Source organism: Carassius gibelio, chromosome A10, assembly GCF_023724105.1.
Source record: "Carassius gibelio isolate Cgi1373 ecotype wild population from Czech Republic chromosome A10, carGib1.2-hapl.c, whole genome shotgun sequence".
Classification (NCBI taxonomy): domain Eukaryota; kingdom Metazoa; phylum Chordata; class Actinopteri; order Cypriniformes; family Cyprinidae; genus Carassius; species Carassius gibelio.
The window spans coordinates 17,998,768-18,020,721 of record NC_068380.1 but is presented as its reverse complement, the minus strand read 5'-3'; the positions used below and the strand labels follow the sequence as shown (position 1 = coordinate 18,020,721).

General features: G+C 37.5%; 1 protein-coding gene across 2 annotated transcripts in view; it reads left to right on the top strand.

The window, feature by feature from the left end:
• LOC128021433 (peptidyl-glycine alpha-amidating monooxygenase B-like) overlaps positions 1-21,954 on the top strand; it is a 35,368-nt gene that overhangs the window by 7,641 nt on the left and 5,773 nt on the right. Inside the window, exons 5-22 of one of the 2 annotated variants that reach the window (XM_052608587.1) lie at positions 571-658; positions 3,743-3,834; positions 3,998-4,081; positions 4,342-4,390; positions 4,805-4,872; positions 5,032-5,112; positions 5,229-5,305; positions 6,089-6,192; positions 7,117-7,313; positions 7,468-7,518; positions 13,314-13,616; positions 17,031-17,160; positions 17,607-17,720; positions 17,956-18,028; positions 19,831-20,041; positions 20,239-20,442; positions 20,715-20,833; positions 21,583-21,679. In XM_052608587.1, coding sequence (XP_052464547.1) covers positions 571-658; positions 3,743-3,834; positions 3,998-4,081; positions 4,342-4,390; positions 4,805-4,872; positions 5,032-5,112; positions 5,229-5,305; positions 6,089-6,192; positions 7,117-7,313; positions 7,468-7,518; positions 13,314-13,616; positions 17,031-17,160; positions 17,607-17,720; positions 17,956-18,028; positions 19,831-20,041; positions 20,239-20,442; positions 20,715-20,833; positions 21,583-21,679 — 2,142 coding nt within the window. The remainder of the gene's footprint in view (positions 1-570; positions 659-3,742; positions 3,835-3,997; positions 4,082-4,341; positions 4,391-4,804; positions 4,873-5,031; positions 5,113-5,228; positions 5,306-6,088; positions 6,193-7,116; positions 7,314-7,467; positions 7,519-13,313; positions 13,617-17,030; positions 17,161-17,606; positions 17,721-17,955; positions 18,029-19,830; positions 20,042-20,238; positions 20,443-20,714; positions 20,834-21,582; positions 21,680-21,954) is intronic. The other variant, XM_052608588.1, reaches the window with a different exon arrangement.

The window sequence follows — 21,954 nt, the reverse complement described above, 5'->3', positions numbered from 1 at the left end:
AAGGCTGTAGTTTGTAGAGTAACAGGTCCACCCAGACGTCTGTGTGTTTCTGAGAGTTACATTATCTCTGTGTTACTAACACCATCAATCATCATCCCATCTATTATTCATAGCTTCAATAGAGAGAGAGGCCCTTCCGGGAGATATCCATCACTTTTTATATGGGTAGATTGTGGTTGAAGCCAAGCAAACACCATTCACGCTTTACAACGCCTCACAGGCTTCATGCAAACATAAATTGTTAAACATGCATCTAAAAAAAAAAAAAAAAAAAAGCTGTAAATTAAATGATTACAATACTGTCTTTCTGCTTTAAAAAGTCATGTTTAATTCACTGTGTCTCTTGCTGTTTCTTTATTGACCAGCAAAAGTAAATCCTACATCAAATTATTTTCAGTGCACATTTCTAATAATTGTTTGTGTGTGAAACCACATTCAAAAAGAGGCTTTGCACTTGTTTATGAACCGAAATGGTATGACACTGAAACAGCTGACTGTCATTGAAGATGCTTTCCTCTCTATCTTACGTTCTCACTAAGATTACTGACTCTAACACTGTTATCTTTTCAGTGGACTTTGTTCCCCATGCCAGTATGGACACAGCCCACCACATGATTTTATACGGCTGCAAAACCCCGTATGCCACCCAAGGATACTGGTGAGTCACTCCTGGCTGCTTCAGAATTGGACTGATGTGTTGTTGTTTTTGTGCTGTTCCCATACTTTCCTTGATTTGCTGACACAAATTAGTCAGTTGCACAAAATCGTTTTTTTTTTTTTTTTTTTTTTTTTGAGAAAAATATTAAGAGATTTTTATGCAGTAAGGATGCAGTATCAAAAGTTACAGTGTGGACTTTTATAGTTACTCTAGTGGCACAATTATTAATTCTTTTTTGACATTCTGTCGCATGTTTGATGACATTTGTCTCTGTACAGTAGGTATTTGTATAGTATATGTGTAATAGTTTTATATTCGTGTAGATATATAAATTCACCATTCACCATAGAATTCATCCAATGTACAAATCATACAATTTTGAAAACAGCTTGAGTAAATGTGTCATTAAAGCTTGTTATTTGGACAACTCTGCATCATTACCTAAATTAATCTCAATGCTTTGGATAATGCGTGCAACAACTGCTGCTTCCCTATAGACCAATTCAGAGTAAACCTCACAGTTATGTCAGTGATTGCAGAAAAACACTGGGAACAAGTGGAGGTACATGGGTAAAAAAAAAATATATATATATATATATATTTGTGCCATTTGATGTAAAGATCGGAATGCAAATATTTTTTATAGAATACTGTCATCAAAGACGTCATTTGAAGCAATATGCTGATGTTTAACCCTTTAACTGCCCCACCAAGAAAAAAGCATTTGAATAATTTTTTGTTTGCATTTCTTATCTCCTTATGTCATTAGTTACCACACTCAATGTATTTTTTTTTCAACACGTCCCATAATTTTTAAAATATCAAATGGTTGATATGTCACTTTATGGAAAAAGTACCGGAATTCATACACATACTATGGAAATCAGAAAATATGAACTATAATGAATGATCAGAAAGTTATATTTCTCAGCAAATAGTACATTCTGACAGCAGAAAGGATTATCTGAAAACATTAGCTTAGCTTTTCTACGTTTACCATAAAGTGACAAATCAACCATTTGGTTGAGCAGGCAGTTAAAGGGTTAAATTAACATATTTTGGATGAAAACTGCTATGATTACTCTACTTTTAAAGCATACATTTGATTCAAACAATAGGTCTATAATATTCACATTTGCTGTTCAATGATGTATTGTATTAGCCATACAAACCTTACTATTAACATTTTAACATAAAATTTATTTATTTTATCTCACCATTCCGACTTTTTTTTTACTTGCAAATGCACGTTTATATATCCAAATTCACACTTTATAAATCGACTTAACTCAAAAACAGTTTGAGTTGAGTTCGGCAATTCAGAGGGGGAAATAAACAGAAGATCTGAGGGGAAAAGAGAGAATGACTTTGAGATGTTTTTCCTTATTAGAAATGTGAGATATAATATCAGAACTGTGAGGACCCTATCATACACTCGGCGTAAGGCACATTGTGATTGTGTTTTGGTAGTGTCAGTCAAGCACCACGTCGTTTAATTAGCAAAAGCATTTGCGCTCATTTGTGCGCCCATGGTTGTGCCGGTCTAAAAAAGAGGTGTGTTCTGGTGCACTGCTATTTTAAGGAGCTGAAAATAGACTGCACCATAGACCAACTCAAACCTGGTCTAAAGTCTGGCGCAGTGTCTTTTCTTTGTTATTTTAAGAGCATACACGCTGCTTTTTAAACACAGGGACACACAGCAGCACACAAACATGACAAATTAAAGGATTGCAAAGCAAAGTTTACAAACCTACCATTGGTCTATAGAGCAGGAGAGAAAACTGCCTGTTACTGTGGCAACCGTGTGCACCTTGACAACAGCATCTGAGATGACCTGAAGAGGGGAGATGTAGACCTGGTTTTCATCCTTTCTTCACTTTCCATGGGTCGTGTGATTAGATGAACAACAAAAGAATGAGTTCACAAACATTGCTGTAAATACACTACAGCTATATCACCTGATAAACAAACCTCAATACACCAAATCTGCTCAAACAGGCATGTATAAAGCCAGGGTCGTTTATTACACACCTTAAAGCTGAAACATATCGGACATATAAAGTGTCTCTGTCTCATTTTAACTACAGCCGCTTCATTTCCCTGTTATCAGTCTTCACCGTGCAGTTTTCCATTGCCATAGCCCAATGCTTCTCTCTTTAATGTCACTCATGTATTATGAAAAATTCATGGTGCAGATGCTGCAGGGCGTTTTCTCATGGCTTGCACGCTTTCATACTGTGAGATGTGAAGCTTCAGATGCATGAAAATAGGCTGATTATACCAAACCCAGAAAATGTGCTGAATTCAAAGAGGCCGTGAGTCATCGGCAGCCCCAGCGCAGGGGCATGATGGGATATCTGGATACACTTCGATGTTTAAAACTAAAACTAGAGGTGTTACAAGGGTGAAGACAGAAAAATCTGAAATGTGTATTATGAGAAACATGTTTCTGTCAGGTGGAAGGAGAAGTTGTGCACATCAGAAACTGAGAGATGTTGTAAATGTAAAGAAAATATACAGATACACATATATAACGTGTTGGATCCTGGAAAGACTTTTCTGATAAACTCCTGAAAAATACTTTGTTTGAGCATCTCGACCAGTTGTACTCATAGATTGACTCATAGAAAACAATAAAACTGCACTTTTGGGTCATTCTGTGTCAAAACAACCAAATTTCTGAAACTTCCCCAGCTAGAATGATGGATTTTGGGAATATTTATCCTGCAGAAAGATAAACATAACTAGTGAAAAACAAAATATTAAATGTAAAGGAGGATTAACAATCTCTCAATGCATCTCCATGTACAAATTATTCAATTTGGCCCACTTTCAATGGTAGAACAATGAAATGTGGGACGCACATTTGTGGAACAGAATAATATTTGGCCCTTAAAATGAAGATGGCAAAAAAAAAAAAAAAAAAAAAAATACATAAAATAATTCTAAATACACATTTTTTTTGCCGAGGACCTCCGGTTGAGTTGGTACAGAGTGACCTTACTGTAAATGTCTGTTGTGATGAGTAATCATTCTTAACTAAAGGAACATTTCTGACATGTTTTCGTTTGTTGCATTGTTCAGGGATTGTGGGAAAGAGCTGGGGACGTGTCGGGATCAGGCCAAGATCATGTACGCCTGGGCCAGGAACGCTCCTCCAACCAAACTCCCCAAAGGTGCCCTCCTTTCTGTCTCTCGTCTCTGTCAGCGTTTTACTCTGAGTTCAGCCAGAGCTGTTACAGTGTAACTCATAAGGGATCATCAGTAAATGGATATTCTCTGAAAAACAATAAAAGACTAAAGTTTGGTCATATTTTGCATTTCTTTTCTTTTTTTCAGATGTTGGCTTTAAAGTTGGAGGAGACACCAGAGTTAACTACTTTGTGCTTCAGATTCACTATGGTGATGCTACATATTTTAGAGGTGAGTACAGAAGAACACAGCAGATCCAGAGCTGATCAGAAATGGCCTGTGTCGGATGAGTTGCATGTCCAGAATTAACATTTTGTCATCATTTACTACCATTTTGATGTATTTACTACCATTTACTACCATTTTGTGTGTGTGTGCTTGTGCTGTTTAAAGCAGCAGTGTTTGCACAAGGTCTGGCAGGTGTAACGGTGATAAAGAGCAGTGTTTTGTCGTCTTTAGATGGTATTTTCTTTATCTTGTCTTGATTGTAGATCATCACAGAGACTGCTCAGGACTCACTTTAAGAATGACTTCCAAACCGTAAGTTATTGCTGCTAGATCTAATAATACCTGTGATTTATTCATAAGACGTATTTGGTTCATTCTGTCATCATTTGCTCTTCTTCTTGTCCCGAACGAGAATGATTTTCTTCAGTCAGTGGTGTCAAACCTGATACGACTGAGCTTTTTGAATTGAACACAATTGCAAAATGAGATTTTAGAGATGCCGCAAAGTGAAGGATTTTCAGTGAATTAACACTTTTATATTTGGGTCGGCTTATCACACAAAGTTGTAATGTAGCTATGTCTTCAGAAGACTTTTGCTTTATTCCGAATGGAGTACTTCTTTGGTCATTTTTACAGTATAAATCAGCATTCCTTCATCTCAAGATTTCTGTGGTGTTTTATCAGTTCAGCGCGTGTAACTGAATCTGTGTTGTGTGCTCTGTGCAGACAGCCCTTTATTGCTGGCATGTATCTGATGATGTCTGTGGACACTGTCATTCCTCCTGGGAAGAAAGGTACACCAACATGGGAACCATTTCAACTATTTACCAGTTTGGCACTAAAAAGCAGGCATTTGGGGTTGTGAACGGTTTCTAGCTTTACCTAGAAGGCTGTGATTGGATATGAATGCTTGTCGTCTTATTTATGCCGTCTGATGGTTTTGGTGTTTGCAGTTACCAATGCAGACATTGCTTGCACTTACACATCCTCCCCGATGTATCCATTTGCCTTCAGGACGCACACACACAGCCTCGGTGAGATTGCATTTAATAAAATATGTATGTGCATATAGTTCTTATTCAGTCTTTGCAAACTCTCCTTTTCTTTTTGTGGTAGTAACATGCATTTTCATGATCTTGTGTGTCCTCAGGTAAAGTTGTGAGTGGGTACAGGGTTCGAAATGGACAGTGGACTCAGATTGGACGCCAGTCTCCATTATTGCCACAGGTGTGTTTATGTGTCCACTCTGCCTGGTCGAGCATGATGGGTTAATACAGTCTCGGGTGTAGAAAAGAAACAGTCCCCTTTAAAATAATCACATTTTGAATGAAGATGGACACAGTTTTTGTTTTATCCAGCTGTATTTACTTATAACATCCAAGTGAAAGATATAACACCAACATGTCAGAAGGAAATGCATCATTTGTTTCTGTTAAGAGATGTCAGTCATGTTAAAGACTCATCAGTGTTTTCCCTGGTCCATAGTCACATTATCTATAACTATATATTTATATTAATAGCTAACTAGTTAAAGCCTTAATTTAGATAACACCTAAAATTTTCTAATTATATACATTTAATGCATAAAGCTGCAATAATGCAGAGATGAGTAGAGCTCTGAAAATAACTGGCAGTACAAATGCCATTTGGTTTGGGTCAAGTCAAGTCACCTTTATTTATATTGCGCTTTAAGCAAAATACATTGCGTCAACGCAACTGAACAACATTCATTTGGAAAACAGTGTGTCAATAATGCAAAAACTTATAACATGTTTCATGGGTCTGGGTCTGCAAATTGGTGTGCAAATAGGTTCATGTCAAAGCTAAATGTGTCATCAGTTACTCGCTCTCTTGTCATCACAAAAACCCAAGACTTTTCTTCATCTTTGAAACACAAGTGAAGATATTTCTTGGCGAGCAAGCACATTTGAGCTTCTGTTATTATTATTTTGCTATGTTTTTCTCTCTGGCTTGCAAAAAACAACAACTTTAACCTTCACTCGTGTTTAGGCTTTTTATCCAGTCGCCAACACCATTGATGTAAGAAATGGAGACACACTGGCGGCCCGTTGTGTGTTCACAGGAGAAGGGCGAACCACTGAGACCCAGATCGGGTGAGTCCATCTTCTACCAATAATTGAGTCTCAGTTTGCTGTTGTTTTAACCAGACTGTTTAAAACACATAACTGATGTCAGATTTCCTTTGGGAGAGTTCACCTGTTATTTTCGTTTGATTTGTTTCCTGTGGCAGTACGTGTGTTAGATGAGTGATGTTGTGCGTGCTGTTGGTGTTTCTCTGTGTTTGCATGCTGTAGTGTCTCTGAACACCTGTCTGTTAAAGTGACACGCTGTAAGACAGCTGGTGACTGGGTGACGTTTAAAGAGTGATTATACACAGCGCGTGATTGGCTCATCGATGTCTGGGTTTCATCATTTTCCATTCGAGCGTGACTCCTTAGACGTATGTGTTCCTCTGCCCGGCCGTTCCTGTTGCCATGGTGATATAGAGAGCTCATAATAGTGCATTGACGCATCTCGCAGGAAGCCCAACGCTTTCACCCACGCAGCCAACTCAAGTCCACAAGATAAAAATATAAAGATGACTGCTGACGTACAGTCTGGCCTTTGGCTCCAAGAACTGCCCACTGAGGCCAGAGACATATGCACACAAGAACACACACATGAATACATCGGAGATGCTTGGTCCCATTACACATGCACTGCTGTGAAAAAGTAAGTGCACCCCATGGGAAGTGTAATTAGGAGTTCAAGCAACAAGCATGTTGGAATCATGTAGAAACTTGTCAACTAATTATATATAGCTGTTAATACTAATTTACTGAGAAAAATGCAAAAACAATAGAAACCCAACAGGAGCTTGCCGTTCTGCAGTGTGTAGAGAGTTGGTGGTCGGTGGTGTGGCATTTGAGACAAACGCTGTTCTCTGGGTTATTTGCAGTTTAATTTCATCCTCGGAGCTGTAATTTGGCATTTTGTCCTAGCAGCTTGTTGATGTGTGCGTATCTCCTTGCTCTCAGAGGCACCTCCAGTGATGAGATGTGTAACTTCTACATCATGTACTACATGGACAACACCCGTGCTGTGCCCTACATGAGCTGCAGAGAGGACGGCAGTAGTGAACTGTTCCGAAACATCCCTCCTGAGGCCAATATCCCCATCCCGGTCAGTCCAGGTCACATGATGTCCATGAAGCAGGAGTCAGCTCCTCAGAAAGGTACCATCCAAAAATAAACATTCTGAGATTCTGCATGCAACACACTTTGAGAAGGCAGAGCGACCAAGATCTTATACTGTGGGATGATTGCATTATTGCTGTGAATCCAGAAGCCCGGTATAAAGTCTATATTTGTCTTTTGTGATTTGCGCAGACGTTGTGGAGCTGCAGGAGCCCAAGAGAGAAGAGCAAGTTCTGGATCAGGGTAAGATGTTTAAAAATGATTTCAAATTACAGAGACTATCAAGACTGAAACGCACAATTACTGCTGGAATACCATTACAAATCTCATCTGACTGACACAGCGGCTGAATGACATTCATTTAATGTGAAATACACAATGGGTTGATAGTAGAGCTGTAGTACAACTCATGAATAGAGGCTCCAAGACATGAGTGTGTCAGATGAGAGATCTGTCGCTCTTTTCATACACTGAATACTCCAGAGAGGACAAACACATAATAAAAACACAAGCAGTGTATCACTGCATCATCAGTCTGCAGTGCAGTTTACTAAATGTACAATATCAAAATAATTTGCCAATACAAAATATAATATAGTAAACAAACAAAAAAAAAACATAATATAATAAAATACACTGTACAAAAAAAATTAATAATAATGCAAAAATAATTTGCTGAAAATATTTTCCTCTGACAGAGCTCTCACACTGCTGTCACATTTTTTTCTTTTGTTTGGGTCTCATTCAGATTTTAATAACATCTTCGTTTTCTTTCCTTATGTGGAAAATGAAATTCTGCACAATTTCTTCTTTCTGTGTTCCATGGAAATAAAAAATAATAAATCATACAGGTTTTGAGTGGCATAAGGCTTGATAAACTGATAAACCCTTCACACAGCTGCCAGTGAAAATAAACTTATGTACATAGACTTTTTTTTTTTTTTTTCAAAGTTTTGTTATAAATGGGTCATGACATGAAAAAACTAGTTTTCTTTCATCTGTCTGCTTGTAAAATAACACCGCAACTTTCAGATTTTTCTGGAGAAGTCTGTGCTTATGAGAAACCGAAACTGCTGTATACGGCCCGCTGGGTCGTTTTAGACTCGGATGATCAATTTTAAAATATTTGAAATGTAAGTCATGTAAAGATTGCTTTCAGTTTAATATCTCCAACCAGGAGAGGTCGCTAGTTTCCAGCTGCTTCCCATATTAATTTACTTGTAGTAGGTCTTGCACATTCACTAACATTAGCAAATAATAAATGAAAAACTGACCATGAAAACATGATTTTCCAGTTAAGGTGGTTAACAGATTATATTTCTACCAAGGGGAAAGGCTACTTATGTGAATTGAATGCATGACAGAAATGCACTGACCGATGTTCTTAGGGTTTCCGCGGGGGCTTAAAAAGTCTTCAGTTAAAACGTTGTAATTTAAGGCCATGTAAACTCTAAAATGATACATAATGTCTTAATTATTAGAGGTCTTAAATTTAGGGACAGAAAGACAAAAATTGCAATATAGATTAGTATGTAGATTAAACTTAGAAATGCTATGATTTCACTGAATAAACTTGAGCGCTGCATGTTTCAGAGTCAGGCGGAGGCTTTGTTCTGGTTGAGGGGAAACTACTAGCCTACATTTCTGCACTTCTGAAAGTCACACTTTTGGCAGAAAACTAATTTGCTTTTTCAATAAGCCCGTCTGCAATTTTTGCTAGTACATATTTTTAAATGTGAACCAGTGGATCGAAAAAAAAATCGAATGCAAGTCTAAACAATTAAGAAACTAATATATATTTATCTATTTTAATATAAGAATTGTCTAATAATAACCTAATTGTTTAAATTATTATAATAATTGGTACTTTTGACTCTTCCCTTTTCAGGTTTCTATTTTAGCTCATACAATCATACATTTATTTCAATCCCCCAAAGAAAAAATAAATAAATAAATAGAAACCATAACATAATTTGTAATGGTTTTACTGGTTATAATGGAAACTGTAATGGTGCCTGTTGGTCTCTGCTGGTAATTGGTCGCCTTCTGTTGGTGGCTTTTTTCTTAAAACCATTAAATCCTAATGTAATATTTTCCAAAAACTCACTACATGATACCATTATCTAATGGTTTTAATGGATTAAAGTTATTCCATTAAATATATATTCCATATAATATATATATATTATATTCCATATAATATATATATATATATATATATTATCACCAAATCTCAAACTCTAGGTGTTTTTCACCGGGAGCCAGGTGCAGTTCATTACTGATCCACCACAATTCAAACATAAGACTGTATTCAAAGTGTTTAGCCCTTTATCAACAGATTTGAAAACACCTTGAATGTGAATGAAACCAGATGTTTCATTCTCATCTTCAAAGACAGGGTTGCTTATTGTTAAGCTATGACTGTTTTGTGGGAAAATATTAGCATAGCTTGACCACAGGGGAAATATAAAAAAATATATATCATGACCTACAGCATTTAACCATCTCTAACCTGCGATGAGCTCGCTGGTACATCTCAGAGATATCCCTGCATTAATTAAAAACTGAATCTGTTAGCACCTCATTTCTGCAAATCGCTTCTACTTATATTTAACTTCATAATAAAATCACTACACTTCCTAATAGAAGGCGGTACTGTGAATCCCATTTACACAAATGAAATGGCTGTGTTATAGTGTCAGCTTGGTCTTTTACAGAATATATTAATGAATTTTATGTATTTGCTTTTACCAATGGAACTAGAACAGTGACTGAATTTTACCAATGTATTACCATCTCCACAATACTTTTGGCAACGTCTTGAATGCAATCATGCTAACATTATTAAAAAAGATGTAACTGTAATGTATACTTTAATTTGTACCACTAATAGCTGTCCTTATCAATACTTATTTCTAAGAAAGTAAGAAAGTGTGTCTTTATTTGTTTCAGCTATGGCTGTTGCATGGCCAGTAAAATATGTTGCTGCATTATTCTGGCCTGAACCTTGGGGTGAGAATCAAGATGGGTTAAAGGGTAGATTTTGGCACTATTTGTGTTGGAATGAAATTGACAGTAGAAGTGCAATTGTGTAAAATGGTGTTTTGTAGGATGCATCTGTCCTTCACATCCTCTTACCATCCACAATCCTTTGCACACAATCCCGTTTCACAGGAAAATGGCAGAAAAACAATTCAGCACCAAACTGGTTCAAGCTCTACACTAAAGGCCAAAGAGCGGTCAGAAGAAAAGTTGAAAGCAATGGTACAGAAACCTGCTCAGTGCTTCAGGGACTTTCCTTATGGTTTCATAGCTCTTTGTGTGTGATGGAAGCAGAAGAAGTGTTTGGGAGTGCAAGACTGACTGGTAAAATACAGAAAATATAGGCATCTTCAAAGGGAGGGTCACCATAGGATAGGCCTACTGTAGAAAGCCAGTACTCTGTCGAATATCACCTACAAAAGTTGTTTGTTTGGACGATCAGAGGTTTGTGTTTAATAGAATATTTTTTTGGCTCAATCCCAAGAATGCACTTGATACTTGAGTCAGTGGAGTCCATGGCTGGATGTTTTGGGTCACTTAGAAATGTCACATTTTCCATGAAAACATACATCAAATAATTGTGTTTTTCAATCATTTCTTTTACAAAAGACTCTTTCATCTGCAGATCTTTGAGATTCTAGTGATCAGTTCTTCAAGCTATTTTAACAAAATGTTATCCCATCTCCCACAAACAGTTGTCAGCTCTGCAAATTTCCATGGGAGACCTAATTAGTCTTTAAATTAAAAATAAAAATTGACACATCTCTTAAATCTTAAAATAGATTACTAGAATATGCAGTAATATTCTATTAATCATCAAGTTGAAGTCTATGGGCCCTATTTTAACGATCTAAACACACAGTGTAAAGGTACACTCAGGCCGTGTACATATCCACTTTTGCTATTTTAAAGGGGGCTTGAAATGCTATTTCATGCATACTGAGTTTTTTACACTGTTAAAGAGTTGGATTCCCATGCTAAACATGGACAAAGTTTCAAAAATTAAGTTGTACATTTGAAGGAGTATTTCTGTTCCAAAAATACTACTTCCGGTTTGTCACAAGTTTCGGAAAGTTTTTTTCGAGTATGTCTCTGTGTGACGTTAGAAGGAGCAGAATTTCCTTATATGGGTCCTAAGGGCACTTCTGCCGGAAAAGCGCGCGCTCCCGTATAGCACAGCACTAAGAGCACAACAGACTTCACTGATCAGAGCGAGAGCGTCGGGAAATGTCACAAAAGGAGTGTGTTTTTGGTTGCCAGGGCAAGACAACCCTGCACAGATTACCAAAAAAAACAAACAAGGCCCAGTTTGACGCCGGATTTGCACATCGTTTATTTCTTAAGGATAATGCAGTCCTAACGAAAAAGGGTAACGATTGTGTGTTGGAACCGCAGGCGGTGAGTAAAACTGCTTCAAATATCTCTGTGTTGTTAACTTAGCTATCGGCGCGTAAGCACATCAAGTAAACAACATGCGATGTTGGCATCAAACTGCACTTTCCACATGTACAGCTTAAAAAAATTTAAAAAGACGACATAAAGTTGAACTTAGCCATTTTCCAAACCCGCTAAGCAAATATATACAGTTTCAGTACATACCACATAGAGATGTCGTTGCTGCTGCTGCAATCAATTTTTCAATTTCAGCCTCGGGATCTGATTCTGGATCATAAATATACACTGAATCTGACTGTTAGCCATGGTTTGTTTTGGATGATGTTTTTTTTCTCATGGTAATGTCACAGTTTCCAAACGCTCTCGACGCAAAAGCTTACTCACGCTCGTGATTCTTTAGCTCCGCCCACACGTCACACCTCCAGCCGCTCGTGTTTTTCCGGGAAAAATCGGTACAGACTATCTTTCTCTTATGAATATAATAAAACTAAAGACTTTTTGGAGTTATGAAGGATGCAGTACTACTCTATAGGTACTCAAGATTAACAGGATATTGAGTGAAAACCTGCATTTCACCCCCCCCCCCCCCCCCCCCCCATCGATGGAAAAACAGTCTGTGTGTAATAAGCAAAGTTAACGCACACTGTGGACCTGTCCAGAGGCGCATTTTCTACCAATGCGCTCTTTAAATAACAAAAAAAAAATTGCACCATTGACTTTAGACCAGGGTTGAGCGCAGTCTATTTTGAGCTCCTTAAAATAGCAATCATCTGGCCCTAACACTTCCATTCAGTAATGAAGCCATTTAATCATAATTTGATATAGGCATAGTAACATGAGTCATGGAGTCTCAGGGTTGTGTTTGGTATGAAATGATGTGCCTTCTATCCCCAGTGCCCCAGATCCTCAAAAACATACTTTATCTTGACAAATTGTCATAGAAAGGAGTAATATTCTAGTCATCGTTTGGTCTCTCTTACAGTGAAATGTAGTGTAGTGATAGGGCCGACTGTATATTTTATGCATATTACTTTACTGGGAACGTGCATCTTATGCTTTGTTCACGCTTGCAGTGTGAAACAGGAGTTCTCTGGAATTGTTTATTCAGATGTAACCATTGTGCAGGGGGATTTAACCAAATAATAGCCAGTGGAATACGTGCATGAACATGTATCATCATTTTGTAATGCATCATTCTAATGTATCACATTTGTGACTGAAGTGACAGGTCTTAAGGGTATAAAAGGTTTGGAAATGGGTATTAAAATGATACCTGCAGATGTGATTACATAAGTTGAAAGCCCGGATATAACCTTTTGAGGCTTGATAAATGATGCACAGCCTTTTTATTTTCCAGAATAGATGTACTGTCTGAAATAAAAGGCTGTATATGTTGCACAGCCTGCCATTTGCATGAGATCTCACCGGTCCTGTCATACAATCTCCAAAGCAAAAATAAGCACCACCAGTCTATCCAATACATGTAACACCACCAGCATAACCTCCTTTCTTCATCTCCAATGGTTCTTTCACTTTTTCTATTCACGCCACCATTCCTCTTTTGTCTTTCTGCTTCTCCTCCTCTGTTTCTTCCTGTGCAGGTGACCTCTATTCCCTTCTCTCTAAACTGCTGGGGGAGAGGGAGGACGTTGTCCACATGCATAAGTACAACTCTGCAAAGGCGGCCCGAGCCCAGAAACGTCTGATGGCAGAGATTGATAGCATAATGCAAAAAAAAGAACTGGGCTGGCCACGTTTAGGCTACAAAACAAAAGCGGATGCAATTCTGGTGAGGGACAGAGTGCACAAGTTTCACCAGTTAGAGTCCACTGTCAGCCCCTCGTGGAGCAGGACGGTACCCGCCAGACAGCCGGCCACAGGGGCGGCTCAGATGGACCAACAAGGTGGGTTTCCGCCTCATTTTTTACCCCAACACTAAACAAGGACATATCAAGTATCTCTGTCAAGTGTTGTGTGGACACTGAGCTTTTAACACATAGGCCAACAATGAGTTTGTCTCGCTCATATCCATTTGTTTTCCATTTAAAGCCTGTTTCCACCCATCTCAGTGCTACATTTATCATTCATGCTTTGGGTTGCAGAGAGTGTTTGCTTATTGTGTAATATTATACCATGTGGTGTTAATAATTCCCTCATGTGCAACTTGAGAATGACTGTAGAATACACTTCAAGATGCATTGAAAGCTTTTAAGTCAAGTCACCTTTATTTATATCAAGCTTTATACTATACAGATTGTGTCAATGCAGATTTACTGTGTCAAACAGGAAAAACGTGTTCTGGTAATGCAAAAGAAAACAGTCAGTTTAAAGTCAGATCATCGTTGATCCCATTGACCAGGGGTGCGTTTCCCAAAAGCATGGTTGCTAACCAGTTAGCAACTTGGTTGGTTGTCAATGGGAAATTGTATTGCAATCAACAAAGTTGCTAACTTAGTTCAGCTTTCTTCAAATATTGTCTGTGCAATAAAGTCAACAATGTTGCCAGAAATTGTGTCCCCAACTTGGCAAGGCAAAGGCAACAGTGGCAAGAATCAAAACCTCATCGGCGACAGAAATAGAGATAAACCTTGGGACAAACCAAACTCAGTCCCCCCTGCGAGCAAGAAGACTCATCAGGATATTTGGTTTTGAAGAGAAAGAGGAGTTTTGTCTTCTCTGCCATAAAGCCCAGATCAGTAGAGTGTCGCAGTGTAGGTTGTCCTTATGCAGTTTCTCATATCTCCACACATGATCACTGGAGCTCAACAAGAATGACCATCAGGTTTTCTTACCAACTGCTCAGGATTAGTTGTACCAACTTACTCCTTTTACATGAAGAGTTATGGAGGCCACTGTGCTCTTGGAAACATTCAGTGCAGCTGAGTTTCATGTGTGCACACCACAGTCCGTCTCTGAGGTCTGCAGGCAGTTCCTGTGACCTCATGGCTTGGGCTGTTTCTAAGTTGGAAGGCTTCAACCTAGTAACACTGCATATTTCAGCAATCACATCAACAAGCGCCGTCGTAAACCATCTCAGTTTGAAGCCTTTGTTTCACAACCTTCATCTGGCACATTTTAATGGCATATCTATAAATCCTCCTGTCCTTAAACACCCACAATCCATTGTACATATTCCAATTCACAAAAAAGAAAAATGAGTCTGAGCTTGCCCTAAAAAGTGTTTTCGGAGACGAATGCATTGTTTTCTTGTGTTGTGTTAAGACCACAGATGGTTGGTTGTCTTTCACTGTATTGCTTTAATAAAAATTTGCCCCAACATAATATTTTCAATGCATGACTGGACTAGGAAGGACACAGCTTTAATAGGATGCAGCTTTGAGAAGCACACTTGGGTTTTTCAGATCCAGTCAATGTGTATAATCAGTGGAGATGATCCAGAGAAATTGGATGAAATTAAGAGTGCCGTGGCAAAGGGGCTGAATACTTATGTCGGTGTGATATTTCTTATCAATTTTCTGTTTCTGTTGGAATGGGCCAGAGAGTGATGGAAATATATAATGCAAACAGTGTTTCCTTTCATATGCATGTGTTTGGTGTTGTTCTTTAGTGAATGCACAGAATGAATGTACTGTAGATTGATAATCTTGCATTGATGTTGCATAGTTTGTCATTGCTCTTGCTCTCATTCATAAACAAGCCATATACATTTCATGAATCAGTTTTATTTAGGATGTGTTGAATGTGTCTATAACTTCATGCTTTGGAGGCTATTATAATGAAAGAGTGTCATTCATCAGAGCACATGTGCCGTCATTTGAATCTTTTCTGAACCAGATATAATACCTGAACAACTTGATTTATTCACAGCGTATTGTATCATTGACATCTTTGGCTGTGTTCAGAATGTGTTCAGCTGTGTTCAGCTTTTTTTGCAAAATATATAAATAAATATTAAATTTAAAACTAATTTGAAATGTATCCCAACCTTAAAGTGCATCTTGACATCAAAACGTATTTTAATATGGATTAGTTTAGTTCATCTTCAAGCACAAGTGAGGATATAAACTTCCTAAGAGATTTCTGTCACTTCACTGGAAGTTTATTACACTAAAACATTGACTCTACATAAAGTACATAAAGAGATCGTAGAAGTAATCCATGTGAATTGAGTAATGTAGTCCAAGTCTTCTGAAGAGACACGATCGATTTATATGACAAATGATTTAATTTAGGCTTCTGTTCACACATAATCATTGATAAACACACATACATAGAGCTCACCTAACTTGATAAACAAAAGTTCAATTCAAATTCAAATTAAGTTTCTACAATATATTTAGTAGTAGCTTATCAGTGGTACTGTCAGTTAATCAATTAATCAATTAAGGAAGTAATCAAATAGATGATGAACACCAATGACAGCAAATATTATATTTTGCAATCAAATTTATATAATTTTTTTGGTAGTTCTGTATGTTGTTTCAGGGTTGGCATCATCTTAGATCCTCTGAGGGGTTTGAGACTGAAGAAGCATGTGTTAATCCTAGTTTCATGGGATGTCAATGGTCAAAGTGTTTTTAATCTAGATTTAAACAGAAAGAGAGTGTGTCTGAACCCCGAACATTATCAGGAAGACTATTCCAGAGTTTGGGAGCCAAATGTGAAAAAGCTCTACCTCCTTTAGTGAACTTTTCTATCCTAGGAACTACCAAAAGTCCAGCGTTTTGTGACCTTAGGGTGCGTGCTGGGTTGTAACGTGGTAGAAGACTAGTTAGGTACGCAAGAGCTAAACCATTTAGGGCCTTATAGGTAAGTAATGATAATTTGTAACTGATACGAAAATTACTGTAATAGGTAGCCAGTGCAGAGACTGTAAAATTGGGGTAATATGATCATGCATTTTGGACTACCTGTAGCTTGTTTATTGATGAAGCAGGACAACCACCTAGAAGTGCATTACAATAGTCCAGTCTAGAGGTCATGAATGCATGAACTAGCTTTACTGCATCAGAAACAGATAACATGTTTCATAGCTTGGCAATGTTTCTAAGATGGAAGAATGCCGTTTTTGTAACATGGGAAATATGATTTTCAAAAGACAAGTTGCTGTCTAATATAACACCCAGATTTCTGACTGTAGAGGAAGTAACAGTACATCCGTCTAGTTGCAGATTGTTATCTACAAGATTCTGTGTAGTATTTTTTGGTCCAATAATTAATATCTCTATCTCTAATATAGTTGAGTATCATCAGCATAACAGTGGAAACTAATCCCGTATTTTCTAATAACATTAACAAGGGGCAACATGTATTAACATGTGTTAACATGTGTTAACCTGTGGTTTGTGTGTGTGCAGGTGCTCATCTGGTGGAGGTGTCAGACTGGCCCGGGGCAGATCTGCAGCTGGGACAGGTGTCTGGTTTGGCTCTCAACTCTAACGGTGACCTTATCATCTTCCACAGAGGAGATCACATATGGGGAATTAAGTACGTTATGGTTTATAAACCCGCTCCATACATATACGCATTCTCATCCAGAGGCTCTGAAAAAAGTCATTTGTGCAGGTGATGAAGTTTGAAGTGATTAACTGATGTAGAATAGAGCTCTATCTAGACATCCAATGAACAATGACTCTTTGCTCATGAAGTTGTCATTGTCTTAATGTTGTCTAACGTTGTGTACTGTAGTTGAAATGGATAGTTCACTCAAAAAACTGTCATAATTAGTTTCAATCATTCAAACCCATAACACTTTTGTTCATCCTTGGAATACTAATGAAGATAATAGAAAGAGTAGAAGTAGAAAGAAGTTCATATAGGTTTGAAACAACAAGAGGGTAAGGAAATCATGACAGGCTTTTATTTTGGGGTGAACTGCTCCTCTAAATACAGGATATGTTGTTATGGTCTAATGAAGTCATTTTCTGCTGCAGCTCCTTCATTAATGGCATCTATCAGCAGAAGGATCTGGGTCCCATCCAGCAGTCCACCATCATGGTGGTGGATCCAGTCAAAGGAAAAGTGCTCAAAGCCTCAGGAAGAAATAAGTAAGTCCATCAGAGTGTTTTTGCACCGTGTCTACAGTTCATGTTCATGTGGAATTCCCCAATGCAATTTACAGACTGGAAATTTCCCATTTTTAATTAATGAAGCTGCATTTGCCCTCTAGAAAGATTATATTGAAAGTGTTTGAGTAGCAGTTTAGAAAAGGTACTGCTGTTTGCTATGTTTCCTATCTTTGATTCATTGTGCTTGTTGTTAATGAAATGGTTGTTTGAACAGGTTCTATATGCCGCATGGAATAACTACTGACAAGGACGATAATTACTGGCTGACCGATGTAGCACTTCATCAGGTAAAGACGCTCAAATCAAGAAACTCATGACTCTTTCTGCACTTGAGTCAGTCTACTTACATTAATAGGGAAATAATCTCTAAAAGTGTATTGTATGGCTGTTTAAACTGGTCCAGCGTAAACTCAAGCCCTCTTAATCTGCAAATACATAGCAGCTTGTTTTGGTAACACAATAGAAGTTGTGGCACTTTCAATATCTATCAAATCACACTTTGTATCGTTCAGCTGTATTGTTCAAATTCTGCCTCAACTTTGGAAGAACTCGTACAGCAATGTCATCATGATTTTAATTACAGTTCCAGGAAAAATAAGACTCCTGAAAAGGTTAATTGCAAATTAAATGTATCTGTGATAAACAATACAATTAAAACTAGAAAAAAAAGTTTGTTGAGACAAACTTTAAGTTGGCTTGAGAAAAACTGACCAGAAAGTTTGAAGAAGTTACTAGTTTAAAGTAGTTCGAAGTTTAAAGTAAAGTAAGATCGATAGATTAGTTGAATGAAAGATATTAGAAAGAATGATAGATTAGTTCAAAAGAAAGAATGATAGATTAGTTTGAAAGAAAGAATGATAGATCAGTTTAAAAGAAATAATAATAGATAGATAGATTAGTTAGAAAGAAAGATATGTTAGAAAGAATGATAGATTAGTTTAAAAGAGATAATAATAGATAGATAGATTAGTTAGAAGGAAAGATATGTTAGAAAGAATGATAGATCAGTTAGAAAGAATGACAGATGAGTTCAAAAGAATGATAGATAGATTTGTTTGAAAGAATGATAGATAGATTAGTTTGAAAGAAAGATTGATGATTAGTTAGAAAGAAAGATAGATTACTTAGAAAGAGATAGATAAATAGATAGAAGTTAGAAGCATGTTTCAAGCATGATTAGCATGTTGCTAGCATGATTAACATTTTGCCAGCATTTTTCTAGCATGATTAGCATGTTGCTAGTATGTTGCTAGCATGTTGATAACATGATTAGCATGTTGCTAGAATGATTAACATTTTGCTAGCATGTCACTAACATGTTGCTAGCATGATTAACAAGTCGTTAGCATGTTTATAGCATGATTAGCATGCTACTGACATGTTGTTAGCATGATTAGCATGATGCTAGCATGTTGCTAGCATGATTAACATTTTGCTAGCATGTCGCTAGCATGATTAGCATGCTGCTAGGATGCTGCTAGCATGTTTATAGCATGATTAACATGATGGAAGCATGTCGCTAGCATGTTTATAGCATGATTAGCATCCTAGCATTTTGCTAGCATGTTTTTCTACCATGATTAGCATGTTGCTACGATAGATAGATAGATAGATAGATAGATAGATAGATAGATAGATAGATAGATAGATAGATAGATAGATAGATAGATAGATAGATAGATAGATAGACATCGAATGGTAGTTTAATTTAGTCTAGGGTTTCAGGAAGTTTAGATTTGAATTTTTGGCTTGTGCACTAATGGGCCAACGTAGTCTTGGCTCAATTTGAGCACTCTGCAATGTAAGTCTATAGTTTTTTTTTAATGATTTTAATATACATTTTTAAGAAAACTGAAAGTCGAATCAGTCTGAAAAGATATAGCACACAAAGTCAAAACAGTCTGAAAGTCTGACCCGAGTTTGGAGTTTGTAGAGTTAAAGCTCTAGGAGGAGTTAAAGTAGAACATTTTGGGTCAGAAGAAGAAGAAGAAGAAGCAGAAGTTTAAGTTTCTCAAGCCAACTTAATAAACACATAATGGTCGAGCAAAAATAAGGCATATGGCTTCTACATCTATTTCTCCATATATAGGTGTTCAAACTGAGCAGCGACGGTCAAGATCGGCAGCTTCTGGTCTTGGGAGAAGCCTTTGAACCAGGAAGTGACAAGAAACACTTCTGCCAGCCTACAGATGTGACCGTGGACCCTGTTACTGGAAACATCTACGTCTCAGACGGCTACTGCAACTCCAGGATCCTCAAATTCTCACCAGAGGGCAAATATATCTCACACTGGGGAGCAGGTACACTTTGCATAATCTGTTTTTATCAGATATTGATACAATGATGAAATACTTACAATAAGAAATAATTTGAAATCGCTGCTAGGTATGATACAGTTTGATTAGAATTGAATCAGTTTGGCAGTTAAACACTTGGTTGATATTTCAGCACTGGTTGGATATTTAGTGATATATTTTGCTCTTTGCTGATGGCTCAGGCTCCTCAGACAGAAAACGGCGTGTCCCGTTCTGGATCCCACACAGCCTGACCTTCCTGCCGGACAGACGGGAGCTGTGTGTGGCCGATCGAGAGAACGGACGGATTCAGTGCTTCATGGCAGATACTGGCGAGTTTGTGAAGGAGATCAAAAAAGAGCAGTTTGGAGGAGAAGTGTTTGCCATTGCATACTCGCCTGCCCAAGGTATGCATGAAGAGAGCAGATCACTGTCAATTTATCGTATCATCATGTCATATCAATTTGAGTGTGGATATCATCCCCTACCTGTGATCACTTTGTCTAATGTTAGGTCACTCAGTAATGGATGAGGGTACACTTTATGTCAAATGTGATTGTAGTTTGTGAATGTTTATTGACTTGGCCTTTGATTTATAATGTGAACACATGTTAAAAACATACTGATATTTTGCTGACTGATGCAGAACGTGAACCAGCGCTAATGTTGACTCTTTCAGGTGGTCTCATGTATGCGGTGAATGGAGAGCCTCCGTATGGGCAGGCTGCCCCCCTTCAAGGCTTTGTTATCAATTATTCAACCAAAGAGATCCTGGATTCCTTCAGTCCAGACACACAGGTGCTAATAACAGCTTTAACTCACGTTTACACACTCCTGCTGAGCACAACTCAGCATTCACTCATATTAGTAGATGTGATAGCTGAGAGTTGTGTGTTAGTTGTATTATAGAGTAAAGGATCAGTGCTGCCCAGAAGTGCACATCTGACTCCATTTGTCATTGACCTTACAAAGCACAGTGATTCATTATATGCTAATTTGTGTGTCTAGAGTGACCATGAATGCAGGATGTAAGTCCGATCCTGTACATGCATCCTACATAACTCATTTCATGTGGAGCTCAAAGCGGTGCATGATGCTCATGAATCATAGAAACTTAAATGAAAAAAAAGGACAGATTGGTGATTAGCTGAAGGATGCATTCATGCAACATATTTGCAAAAAAAGCCTTTTATTGGTAAATGGTTTTCAGAACAATTAGAGACAGTTTAAAGTAAAACTTGTCCATTATCATTATGTATCTATGAGTTAGTTGTTGTTCAGGGCTAAGGCTCATTGTCATCAGACAGCACCCAGGCTTCATGACATCTGAACTCATAAAGCTGCTGATTTGATGAAGAGTGATAATCTTTATGTCTTACATTTATTGATTCTGTAGTTAGCCTCAGTTTTTATCAAATGAGGGAAAACACAGGCAATATTAGCAAGATTGTTTATTGTGGCAATGTCTTGTCATGGGTCTGTTTGCACATTCTCTTTCTTGTTCTTATTTGATATCTGAAGTCTTTTCCCTCTGTTTTTCACTTCAGGAATTTAAATTACCACACGACATTGTTGTTACAGAAGACGGGAGCGTCTTTGTTGGAGACGCAGCATCAGATTCTGTAATAAAGTTTGTATCTGCAAGTAAGTATTGTTTGTTTAAAAATATGTATGAATGTATGAAAATACCAGTATAACATTTCAAATAAAAATATGAGAATGTGTTTATACAAAACTTTTTTTATGCAGTTTAATGCAGTTAAATTGTTATTTTGCTACACGTTGTTCACAATCAAAAGAAATGCTTAATGAGATTTATTGGATGGGAAGTGCCCTTCAATGTTCCATCCATTAACTAAAACCAGGCTTCACTGATCGATTCTTGGGATTTGAGAATTGATTTCGTTGCCGTAAAAAAG